Genomic DNA, 12003 nt, shown 5'->3' on the forward strand with positions numbered 1-12003 from the left:
ATTAAAGTGTCATTAAAGGAGGTTTTGGAACAAATAAATGGTCATTCTTTAGAACAGAGAGAAGTAAATAGTAGTGTCCAGGGATCTATACTGGGACCAGTACTGTTAAACATATTTATAAATGATCTGGGGGGAAAAAAGGGGTAAATAGCGAGATGGCAGAATTTGCATATGATACAAAACTTCTCAAAATAATTAAGTTCAAAGCAGATTGCAAAAAGTTACAAACGGATTTTACAAAACTGGGTGACTGGGCAAGAAAATGGCAAATGAAAATCAATGTTAATAAATGCAAAATAATGCACATTGGAAAACATCCCAATTATACAAAATAATGGGGATTCAAATCAGTTGCCACCATCCAAGAAAGAAATCTTAGAATCATTGTTGATAGTTTTCTGAAAATATCCACCAATGAGCAGCAGCCGTCAAAAAAAAAAGCTAACAGAATATTGGGAATCATTAGGAAAGTATTTTCTGTTTTATTATCTATGCCTTTCCTATTTTCATATAAATCCAAGGTCTGCCCACATCTTCAATAAGATGTATTGAAATTGGAAAAGACAGAAAAAAAACAAAAATGATCTGGGGTCTGGAAAAACTTCACATGAGAAAAGATTAATAAGACTTGGACTCTTCAACTTGGAAAGGAGATGACTAAGGAGGGAATACAATAGAGATCCATAAAGTCATGACTAATGTCAAGAAAGTAAATAAGAAAGTGTTATTTACATTTTCTTATAACACAGGAACTAAAAAAAATTAATAAGCAGCGGGTTTAAAATAAAAGGAAATATTTTCTTCACATAGTTAACCTGTGGAACTTCTTGCTGAAGAACGCTGTGAAGGCCAAGACTATAACAAAAAAATTTTAAAAAGAAATAACCAAATAAATTTATGGCGGATAGGTCCTAATGGCTATTAGCCAGGATAGGATGGGTTGGTGTCCCTAGCCTCTGTTTGCCAGAAGCTGGAAATGAGCAACAAAAGTTGAATCACTTGGTGATTGCCGTTCGTTCTCTTTGAAGCACCTGGCATTGGCCACTGTCGGAAAACAGAATACTGGGCTAGATGGACCCTTGGTCTGATCCAGTATGGCCGTTCTTATATTCTTATATTTGTGCCCCTAATAAGGATAATCATTGTATTAAAATTTGAGTAACTTAACAATCTTCTGGTTTATTCTTTGGATACAGCACAAACAGGTGCAGCAATCACATAGAAAACAAGCCAAGAAGCAAAAAAACAAAGCAAAAGTCACAGCATACTTCTTTCTTCAATAAAGGGATAGGTTAACCTGCAAAAATATAAGCAAACAAAAAGCAAAGGCCTCTGACTGGGCCTTATAGGTTAGTACATACTGTGCATTCATTTCCGATAATTGTTATGTCTAGTCCGTTGGCAAGTATAATTTGGTTTGATCAGAATATCTTCACACATTTCCATCCAAAGTGATTACTAAAACTGCCCCAGGACTGGCCACATACTTAACTGGAAAGAGTTCTTTTTATATAGGTTTTATTTTACCTTTATTAACCAGTTATTTAAGCATCACCTTGTCCTCTATTTTTCATTGATTTTTCAGTTGTTCCTTCTGGTCTTTTTTTTTTTTCTGTGTTGATTTTTTTCCCCCGTCCAAATGTTTTTAACTGTTTGCACCAAATTTGCCACCCAGATCTTCGTTTGTATTCACTCAGGCATTTGTTTCTTTGGTGTTAACAGGAACTCAGGAGTTTTCCTAACTTAGTCTGTTATTAATTTAAAGAGGTTAATGGAATAGCAAAGAAACAATTAGCAATGTTCAGTATAAAGAACCCCCTAGCCATGGCCACTACTCCAGCCATTAAAATTGGAAGGTGGGCTACAATTAGGACCACAGGTACTATAGGTTTATTCATTTTTCAATAATCAATTGTGGGATGCCATTTGCTATCCAGTTTCTGTACAGACTAGACTGGGGAGCTATAATGACTTTGACATTTTCCTATTACCCCCTCTGCTTTCAAATCCTGTAACAGTTCTTCTATATGTGGAACTGCTTCTGCTGGATGGGAATATTGAGTAGTTGGTGGGAAAATGTGTAACTCCATTTCCTCTGCTGCTTCTACATCTTCACATTCAGATTTATTTTCTAGCTCAAACCATGGGACATTCCCTCATTCACTTCTTGTTTGGCAGTGCCACAGCTGTCATAGCCTTGCAGGCCCACTTTCTTAATCCTTCTGAAATAATCCACTCATTCAGTCTCTCTCTTTTTTCCCCACAAACAGCCTCCTGCCAAATTAAGTCCTGTCATACCACATCTACTTCCAATATAGCTTCCTCAGTCATGCTGTTACAAACCACTGTATCTGTTTAAAATGTAGTCTGACTTACTATCTTATACTAATACATGGCAGGTGTATTAACAAGGTCCTTTTTACTTCTTTGCTGTGGAATCCAAACAAAGGAATGATTTGTTCTCTGTGCACATCCTTCTGCACTGACTTAATTGAAGTTGCCTCTGCTCCTGTGTCAATTAATGCTAGCAACCATTATATGTCTACCAGTTATGTGGGGCTGTAATTTGGCCACTAATATCCAACCTTGGGGACCGGGGTTGCTAAGGGAGAGGCACCTTTACTGAAATGTAGAACCGCCTTGACAGGGAGTCACCATGTCCATCTGAGCTAATTCCTGGAATAACAAACTATAAAAGGTTCCTATGCCTGTTTCCCTGGTCTCACCAGCCTTGGCTCCTGCTTGCAGTGTTGACTGTGATCTAGCTCTTGCCATCAAATTACTTCAAAGTCTCCAGATGTTGCCTGTCCAAACAAGCCATATCTGCACTCCTTTCCTCAAGTTGTGCCCATATCTGTGCTCACAATAATCCCCCACTAGACACTCTATGTCTCCTACCATACCATTCTCTGCCTTGTACTATTTCATTGCAACTATCACATCCCAAGTCAGCATGGTTGGATGGTAGAAGCATGGTTGGAGTCTGCTTGATTACTGTAGGAAGTCTCACCAACCATTCTCTGAGGACAACTACTTGTTCCACTTACTACCCTTTCTGCTTGATCTAAATCTATCCAAGATATTAAATCTGTCACCTGTTTCTCCTCAATTCCAGCCAGAAAGCATACCAACAAGAATCTAGTAAAATAAGCCATAACAGATTCCCCTTCCTCCTGATGCATCAACAAAACTGATCTCCTTAATTCAGAGGGGGTCAGAAAATATCAGGCTACCTTCAGGATAGCACCGTCTGTGTTATCTTTGCTTAACTCTGCTTCAATTTCTGCCAACAATGTTGTTCCTTCTGTAAGGCCAGCATATGTTGTTATCAATTCTCTCAAATCTCTAAAATCTAGATGTTTTCTAATCATGTATCCCAAGACAAACACATTTTCTTAGTCAAATAACCCAATTGTTTATCCAGTGTCTGTTTTTCGGTTTCAGTCAGAGGACAAATTACTTCTTCTTGTATTTGCTGTGGAGGCTGAGGCATTTGCACTACCACTACTGGCTGGGTTACCAGAGATCCTGGAAGGGGCTCCTCTTCCTCTTCCACCTGTATATTAATTCTTTCTTCTAAATTTTGACATATGTTGGTTAAAGCTGTTATCAGCTGAGCCTTAGTTACATTCTGTGCTACAGCAGTTTACAGGTCCCATTTCAGGTTTTCATTTTGCAATTTTAGTTTTTCCAATTCCTGTTCTAAACTTTCTTGCTGACATTCCAAACATCTCGCTCCTTTACAAGCTTAGTCACACCATGATACATAGCACAGATGACTTGTGGTGATGTTCAGGCTTTCTTGGGAATGTAACCCTTTTTGATACCTCAACAACAAATTGTCCAAATCTTTCTCATGCAGTGTGAGGACTGCATCACACAGACATGAATCTGACCCCCAACTTTCACATGCCTGTCTTAGTAAACACTTATCCACCATACCCGGAGGCTTTGGGGTATCCCCCTTGTCTTCTAAGGTAAACCTGCCTTGCTCGCTCTTGCGGAACATCATTGGCTTTAAGATGACACTGATGCAACCCTCCGTACTTGTGTGTTTCTCTATTTCTCAATATACTGGTTCCAAAGCTGTATTTAACCCCTGCTTCCCTGGCATCAGACAGTGTCTCAAAACAATATTTTAATTTGCCTTGCCAGAATATTCTGGTTCCAAGATATATTTCCCCTGTTCCTCGTCACCATAAAATGCTTTTAAGACGATATATTGTTCCTTTTAGCTTGGCTTACCAGTTCAGAAACAACTGACTTTTCCCACTAGCACAGTAAACCACCCTCTGCTACCAATGTTGAAACGGATCTTTAATGGCCCACGGCTGGGCAGATGTTACCAGTCCCAGTGAGAATTTGGAAACCCACATGCTTAATGCACAGTAATTTATTTGAGAAGGAATCACACAAGTAGTTAAGGATACACAGTGCACATCTTTTCCTATAAGCCTTAGCTCCCCAAGCTTAAACCCTCAGTAACTATGTTGGCCTTACACAGTATCCTGATTAGCAAACAAGACAGATATATCTACCAATTCTAGATGGAGGCTTCTTTTCTTCTCTTCTTTCCACTTTTAGGTTCTTGGTCTGTTAAACGTTCCTCGAAGCAGGGTCTAGGTCACCCCGAGGACTTCTGTCTCACAATCTCGAACCTCTTCAGATGTTAATTGGGGAACTAACTTAACTAATTCACTTTGCTTAGCATTTACACCTTTTTGTTCTCAAAGGAGTCACATGTCCCAGAAATATGCCTCGTGGGCATTTATCACCGGTTTTCTCTATTTAATATTTTGGAAGGAGGGGCTGCGGAACAGACCCAGACCAAAGATCAATCAACGGTTACCCTCTCATCAATCATTCACTTAAACTCTTAGCGTGATGTTATCTAAAAAGGGTCATTTTGTCCCATGTTAGCCTGCACTAAGCCCACCGATCGCATCGTTTTATGTGTTTTTTACCTTGTGAGCTGGTTCTCTGCTGATATATTCCAAAGTTCGGTGTTGAAACATAGATTTCCATTGAGCTGTTATTAATCATTCAAGTGCAGTTTCAGCACCTCCAGTGGTTTTCCACATCATTCATCTAATGCTAAGAGAATTCTGCTCCCAGAATCCTCTAGCAAGTTCAGGCATACCAAGTCATACAAAACTCATGCTTATAACAGTCATTCATATCAATCACAGCAATTCATAATAATTTGGGATCGTCTCAACAAGGGAAACCCAGGGTGAACCATGGGAGATGTAGTCTGACCAGGGAGGCTGGCCTAAAGAGGAGAATAGAAAGATGAAGCCCCCAAACTACAACTCTCATGAGGTACTGTGGGAGCATTATTGCATTGAACTGTGTTTATTTTTGGCTAAAATATTTCAGCTTTATTTTTTTGCCCAAAAGTCGATATTTTCCACTAGACCCTTCCCCCCATTTTACGACCAGCTCTGTTTGTTTCATACTGAGCTATCATGTCTCCTATATGAGCATCTCTATTTCTCAGCACTGATGAAACAGTTTTTTGTCTTTTTGATGGGATACTCCACCATTCCACTGGTACAAAGGATAATGAGGTAAGTAGAGGCCCCCACAAACCTACACTAGATAAAATCCATACATTAAACTCAAACCCTAATCCCCAGATCATAAGACAGACATGCCATTTACTGACCTGGCAGGATATTATCTCCAATTCAGCCCCAACATTGCATCAATTGCGGCTCCCCTGACTGACCTGCTAAAAGGCAAAGACACCAAAAATGCCCAGAAAGATGTAATGCCCTTAGAGTGTTGTGACAAGAAGATATTCTGTACCCTTTGATCTTTTCACCTGAAGTATCTTATGTTGCTTGTCCCTCAGAAAGCCCATACTTTTACTTTTCATCTCTCTCGTTAATAGCTTGTGCAAGACCCATCGGCCCAGCGCTTGCCATTTTAACCCTAATCCCCTTTTCCTTTTCATGACTGCCATCTCTGAAAGCAGGCAAGCAGTCTCCTCTGATACTTATGCATCTTTCTAATCAGCCAACAGAATTTGCTGTCAGGCTCCTTTCCCTAGAGACCAAGCATATCCTTTCCATGGTACACTCAGACTTAGCTGGCCTGCAGCACAAGAATTTCAAGTCTATCCTTGCACCTGGTTCATTCTGAGCTGCTGCTACTTCTGCTGGTACTAGCCCCTAGGTCCTCATACACCTAGACGGGTTTTAACATCAGCTCAAGAAACAATTAGTATATGGGAAACAGTTCTGTGTACCGCTGTATAGAGCTATCGCTCAGATGCCAGCCCCACAAAATATTGAAGAGTGTATGAACTGCAGTAGAACCAGCTCATCCTAAGTACATACATAAATAGGAAGTACAAGAATAAGAGAGCAGTGATGTGAGGGGTACCATAGTGGTACTAGCTGTAACAATCAAGTGTATTTCAAGGCAAGTAATGCTAAAGCATGTGTATGTTATTTTCACATTGTTCACCTTCAATGTGCCTCATTCTGACTGAAAAACAATAAGCTACCTCCTCTACCGGCTATGCAGTAATATGGTCTTTTATTTTCTTTATATCAAGAGTATGAATAATTCTTGCTTCATGTAAAGAAAGGTGGAGGGTAGGGTAGGAAGAATCAACGAAAACTGCAAGCAAGGATCTGGAGTCAGTAGAAAGGAAATGAATATACGAGCCCCAAGAGCATGGGGCTAAAACATGGTTTGCAACATAGTCTGGAAAAATGCAATGCAAGTTACAATTATTTTTCCATTGTCAGATATTTTGATTTAAAAAAACATAAAAGTTCCTATGACTGCACTTCAGTTCCATCTGGTTAACTCCTCCTCAGTGTAAACACGCCCTTCAGCTTGAGCTTAATTTCTGCAGTCAAGTTTGCTATGTTTCAATATGTCTCCAGCAAACATCATATACTTCATTCTCATTACCTTAATATTAATGTATTCAATGTTATATCTTAATGACATCAAGGGCTGAACATATATCCACAGGAGTTAGGAAAGTTCAGAGTTCAGGCTGAAACTCCCTCCTTAACTCACCCCCGTTATATCCAGACATTGCTGGCGTTTAAATTCAGTGATTGATCTTTTAGTCTGGACTGCATGATCTGCTGCAACATAGAGATTTATTTGAGTGAGTTAAATAAGGATTAAATGGAAGCCTGCTAGTTTTTAGTGATAACTCCATTTGGGATTCTTTTTAACCATAAGCTAAAGCATTTTTACGTGGTTGTGCTTTGAGATTATTTATGAGCAGAGCAATCTTTCAGATTTGTGTTTTATAATTATTCTAATTTTGGTTTTATTTTTAAGAAAAAATAGCTCATTTTCTGGAGATAAAAACTGAGGTTTGGGGTTTATAAAATTGTTTTCTTTTAATCACTTAAAAAAAATCAACCTTCTCTGATTCCTTTAAGAAAGGGGAAGAGACAATAAAATCTTTAGCGCTTGCCACACCCTTCGCAAATAATTTTCAGTCCTGAAAAATGCCGTGGAGATTTTGGGAGGCATATTTTATAAACCCCTATTTTCATAGTCTTGCTTCAGCTAAGTTAACATCATTTTAACATGAAACCAGAAATTTGGGGCAAATTTTTCCATGTCTTACACTGCATACTGCCCAGTGGTTGGACAGAACTGGGCCTCCTTGTTCATGGAGCTATTTTTTCCATGTGGCATGTAGGAATCTTTTAGCATCTTGTTTATTAAGTTAAGTGTGTGTGTGTGTGTAAAATACAAGCACATATATTATGTATAAGTATTATACATATTGTATACGTCACATTTATATATTTTACATAATGGTCAAACTGTTTATTAACTCTCCATTTAAAAGTGGTTTAGAAAGAGTTAAATGATCAGTAAATGTTATAAACATATTATAGACATGAGTAAGTAATTCTAGTCTGGTTTATTTTTAAGTATAATTTATATTTATAATTCATTGTTGATCCTGACCAATGAGTATGTGAAATTTTTTCTAACATCTTGGTTGTACAGCACCAGCAAATGGACTATGCAATTTCTTGGGAAATGATAAATGTTCTTGTGCTGAATTCTGCTTTGAACCAGTGTAAATCCACAGTAACTCAGCTGAAGTCAGTGAAGGAAATCTGAATTACACATGTAAATAAGAGGAGAATTTTTTTTCCACTCAGTTATAATTTGAGTTTGGAGGTTGAATTAACCTGAAAAATTTAAAGTAACCCTGCTAAGCTTTGTCTAAGTTCTGGGTAAAACCATGATAACAAATCAATTTTCATGTGGTTTCCTTCTAAAACTATAAATGGGATCCACCTCCTCTCCCCCAGAACACTACCTGAACAAGCCAGGACTGACGGTCTGCTTTAACCCACTCCACAGCTGCTAGGCACCCAGATCACTTCATGCTAGTAAAACAACTGCTTTTGCCATGACAGATTTAAGTGAAGGAAAGTGGTTTCCCTTCCACTCATAGTATGTACAAGAATTGGGTGCATTGAGACCTGCCATTAGCCCAAGTCCCTGACTTATCTGCTGTAGTTCTCTTATTTTCCTGTATCTTCTCTACTCCCTTCCCAGGCTTTTCTTTTTCATCCCTTTCTCCCAGCATGACCAGATATACAGTAGGTTATTTGTGTGACAAAATAGGGCATCCTGGTACCCTGGGACAAAGGTTCCTCCTCTCCCTCCTGGACAATAACATGGTATAGACCCTACGCAGTCATAATGTGCCCTTTTGTTGTTCTTACTAGAGCTGGGTAAAAAGATTTTGGCTGCAACTCTTTTTCACAGCAACATACAAATTCACATTGACCAAATCATATTTGTGAGTTCATGTTGATTTTGGTGAATTGCTTCCATTTAAAAAAAGGAAGCCTCAAAATGAAATTACTTTGATTTGGAGATTAGAGTCATAGGGGGAGTTAAGCACCATTCACAAAGTGGTTGTAGCATCACTACTCCCTATCCCCTAACAACCCAGTGGTTAGGATGCTCACCTGTTAAATGGGAGACCTTGCTTCAGAGCAGGGACTTGAACCCAAATCTCCTCCCTTCCATATGAGTGTGCTAGCCATCAAACCATTGAGGTGTGGGGTCTCTCTTAATCTCTCCAGTTGCAGTTGTTCCACTTTGTATAAATAATTATATATTAATTGGACCAGAGAGAGAGTGAGAAAATGACTCTGTTGCCTGGTGGTTAGGGAACTCATCTGGAAGGGAGAACACCTGGATTCCAGTCCCTGCTCCAGTGAATAATTAATTATTTAGGCAAAGTGGAACAGCTGCAACAGGAGACATTGAGAGTGATGTAGGCAATGATGAAGAAGCTATGCTGTTCCTGGTCCTCTTCGTTCCCATGCCCAAGTCTGGCTACAGCACCTTGAATGTACTGCCTCTTTCTGAGGAATACATTGTCATTTGTGTATGAGGTTTTGCTGCTGCTGCTCCATTTCAAAATCCATTTGAAAATACCAACCTGGGTTTCTAAAAATGTGTGCCTATCCAGATACAGATAAAACTTTCATTTCCAATTTTAACTGGGTATATTTTCACCCAAAGGTTGGCTATTTTTAATTTTGTAATCCACAACCAAGCAAATTTCCTGTGGTTTTAGATTTAATAAGGAACATTTCCACAGCGCAAACAATAACTAGATAAATACGAAAACATTTCACACTGATAAATGTAATATTGTCCAGTCTCCTATGCCATAAAATATATAGTTATCTACTGATTATCCCCCCTGCAACGCTGATGTCCTCAAAATTTTGCTATTGCAGATTACTATTCATTGTGACTTTCTGCTTTCCCCCCATTTCTTAGATCGAATTGCACAGAATATCATTAAGTCCCATTTGGAGACATGTCAATATACAATGGATGAACTACACCAGCTAGCATGGCAGACCCACACATATGAAGAAATTAAAGTATACCAGAGCAAGGTACAATACCCTACCACTCCTTCTCTTGCTTCTCCTTCCCCTGGCAATTCAATGCAGTAAATTTGGCAAGGACTTGTTGATCAATACCAAGTTAAGTTTTCAAACCTTTGGGTGGGAAATAGCAGTTTGATATTAGAAGAACTTGGCAACTGAAGATGTGAGAATGGCATTTTAAAATAGAAATAACAGCTTATTGGTGTGTTTGCTAGTAGCATAATGTCAGGGCAAAGGAAATGGTGATAAAATCAGCCTCCCATATTAATAATTTGTTTCCATGGGCCTGATCTCTTCCCAAAACTCCAGTTGATTTTAATGGGAGCAGGATTGGACTCCATATGTTGGAAGAGTTGTTTCCAAAATAGAAGATAGATTTGTTTAACATATTTATGACAACTGTTAAAACTGTCCCCATTTTCATGTGGAAAATTGAATGTTTTTTATTGCAAGGAAAGTAAATCTTTATCATCTGTCGACAGTACAGAAGATAATCCAGAATTTAACACACTATGTAAAGTGTGGTAATACTGTTGAAAAGTGGCTGTAAAAATAACTTCATTTGTTTGTATATTTATTCTCCCCCTATGATTCCTATATCAAATTCGTTCAGAATATTTCTCCCACTTACAGCTCTTCAAATTCAGCCTAGGCAGTGGAAATCAAGCTGAGTTCTTCTGCTTTTTTCATTTCCACCAATAATAATGATTCCGCAATCAGAATTTAGACAAAGCAGAATAGAGTTCAGTTTGCTCTGTTGGCTCCCCAGTGGTAACAGAAGTTGAAACTCACCTGTGACAGATGTAGTCCAAAGATACACTTGTGCCCGCACATGCACACACACAAAGGTGATAAATTGAACAATGGTTTTGAAAAGGTTTTTGAACCCAGCAGAAATGTTCAACAAGGTGACTAAATAGCATTAGTCTGTTTCCTTTGCTAGCAATATATTTGCATATTTACATTACCTAGTTGTCATTACTTTATATCTATCTGTAGAAAGAGATAGATATAGATAGAGGCTAGATTCACAAAAGGACTTAGGAACCTAACTGCCACTTTAGGTGCCTAAATCCCAGAATCAGACCCTACTAGGGTTCACAGAACCCCCACTCAGCTACTGCCAAACCCCATAAGCACCGAAATTGGTTCAGCGCCCTAATTTTTGCAGACTTTTTTTTTTCCATAGGTGCATGTATTTCTGTCTCTGTGCATGCAGTCTTCATCCCAATGCCAGGCATCCAGAGGACTAAGGCCTAGAGTGAGGCACGAACCTGTGTACCAACTATGTTGATGCATTTTTAAGCCTATGCTTGTTATTGAGAGAGAAATCTTTAGGGACTATCCTTCTGCGATAAATCTGTTTTGCTGCAGTGTGCCACACTTGGCCTTGGTTTACATGCACCTGATCTGGTAGGCAAGCTGATCTGGTAGGCAATCTCAGAATTTTCCTATCAGAGCGGGACCCTTTAGATGAGCTTACATAAAACAGTTGGGTGGTAGAAGACCTCTCTCATAATGTTTGGTAGGGTACTTCCCCCGCTGGATGTGGGACTGGGAGCCCCCCCCCACAAATTCAACTCCCCCCTCCACCTGAGGAATAGAAGGCATTTGAACAGGAGCCTGTCATCTCTCTGGTGTGTGTTCTAAACAGTAGGCTATTGGATATTCTGATGTAGGGCTTCTTCAGTCTCTCATGCTGAAGCTGTTCCACTGTGGATAAACAATTTAAAAAGTCATTAGAGCAGGGGGACTGGATCCTGGGACTCACACATGATTACTCTAACCAGCAGGCTACAGAGTCATTCTAGTGCTTTTACGCTTTCTCTCCTCTCCATCCCCATGATTCCTTCATTATGCATCCACAATGCAATAGCTTTGAAAGGGGAGAATGAGAATCTCAAACAGAGGGAAGCTCCTATCTCCAACAGAGGGGCAGAGCTTAGCACACATCCCTTGGCTAGGCACCTCCCATTGGCTGGCTTAGTCAAGAAATCCACTCTGAGGCACCTAATTCACCCTGTTCATTATATAGGGAGTCTAACTGCTGAACTTGGGCTTTGTGAACCCCAGGGATTTT

The 12003-nt window shown here is 39.3% G+C and overlaps 1 protein-coding gene across 3 annotated transcripts in view; it reads left to right on the forward strand.

Annotated features, from left to right (window-relative positions):
- RORB (RAR related orphan receptor B) overlaps positions 1 to 12003 on the forward strand; it is a 193408-nt gene that overhangs the window by 168958 nt on the left and 12447 nt on the right. For all 3 annotated transcript variants that reach the window (XM_045020891.1, XM_045020892.1, XM_045020890.1), the window contains one exon: positions 9808 to 9929. In XM_045020891.1, coding sequence (XP_044876826.1) covers positions 9808 to 9929 — 122 coding nt within the window. The remainder of the gene's footprint in view (positions 1 to 9807; positions 9930 to 12003) is intronic.

The sequence above is a fragment of the Mauremys mutica genome, chromosome 6, assembly GCF_020497125.1.
Source record: "Mauremys mutica isolate MM-2020 ecotype Southern chromosome 6, ASM2049712v1, whole genome shotgun sequence".
Taxonomy (NCBI): Eukaryota; Metazoa; Chordata; order Testudines; family Geoemydidae; genus Mauremys; species Mauremys mutica.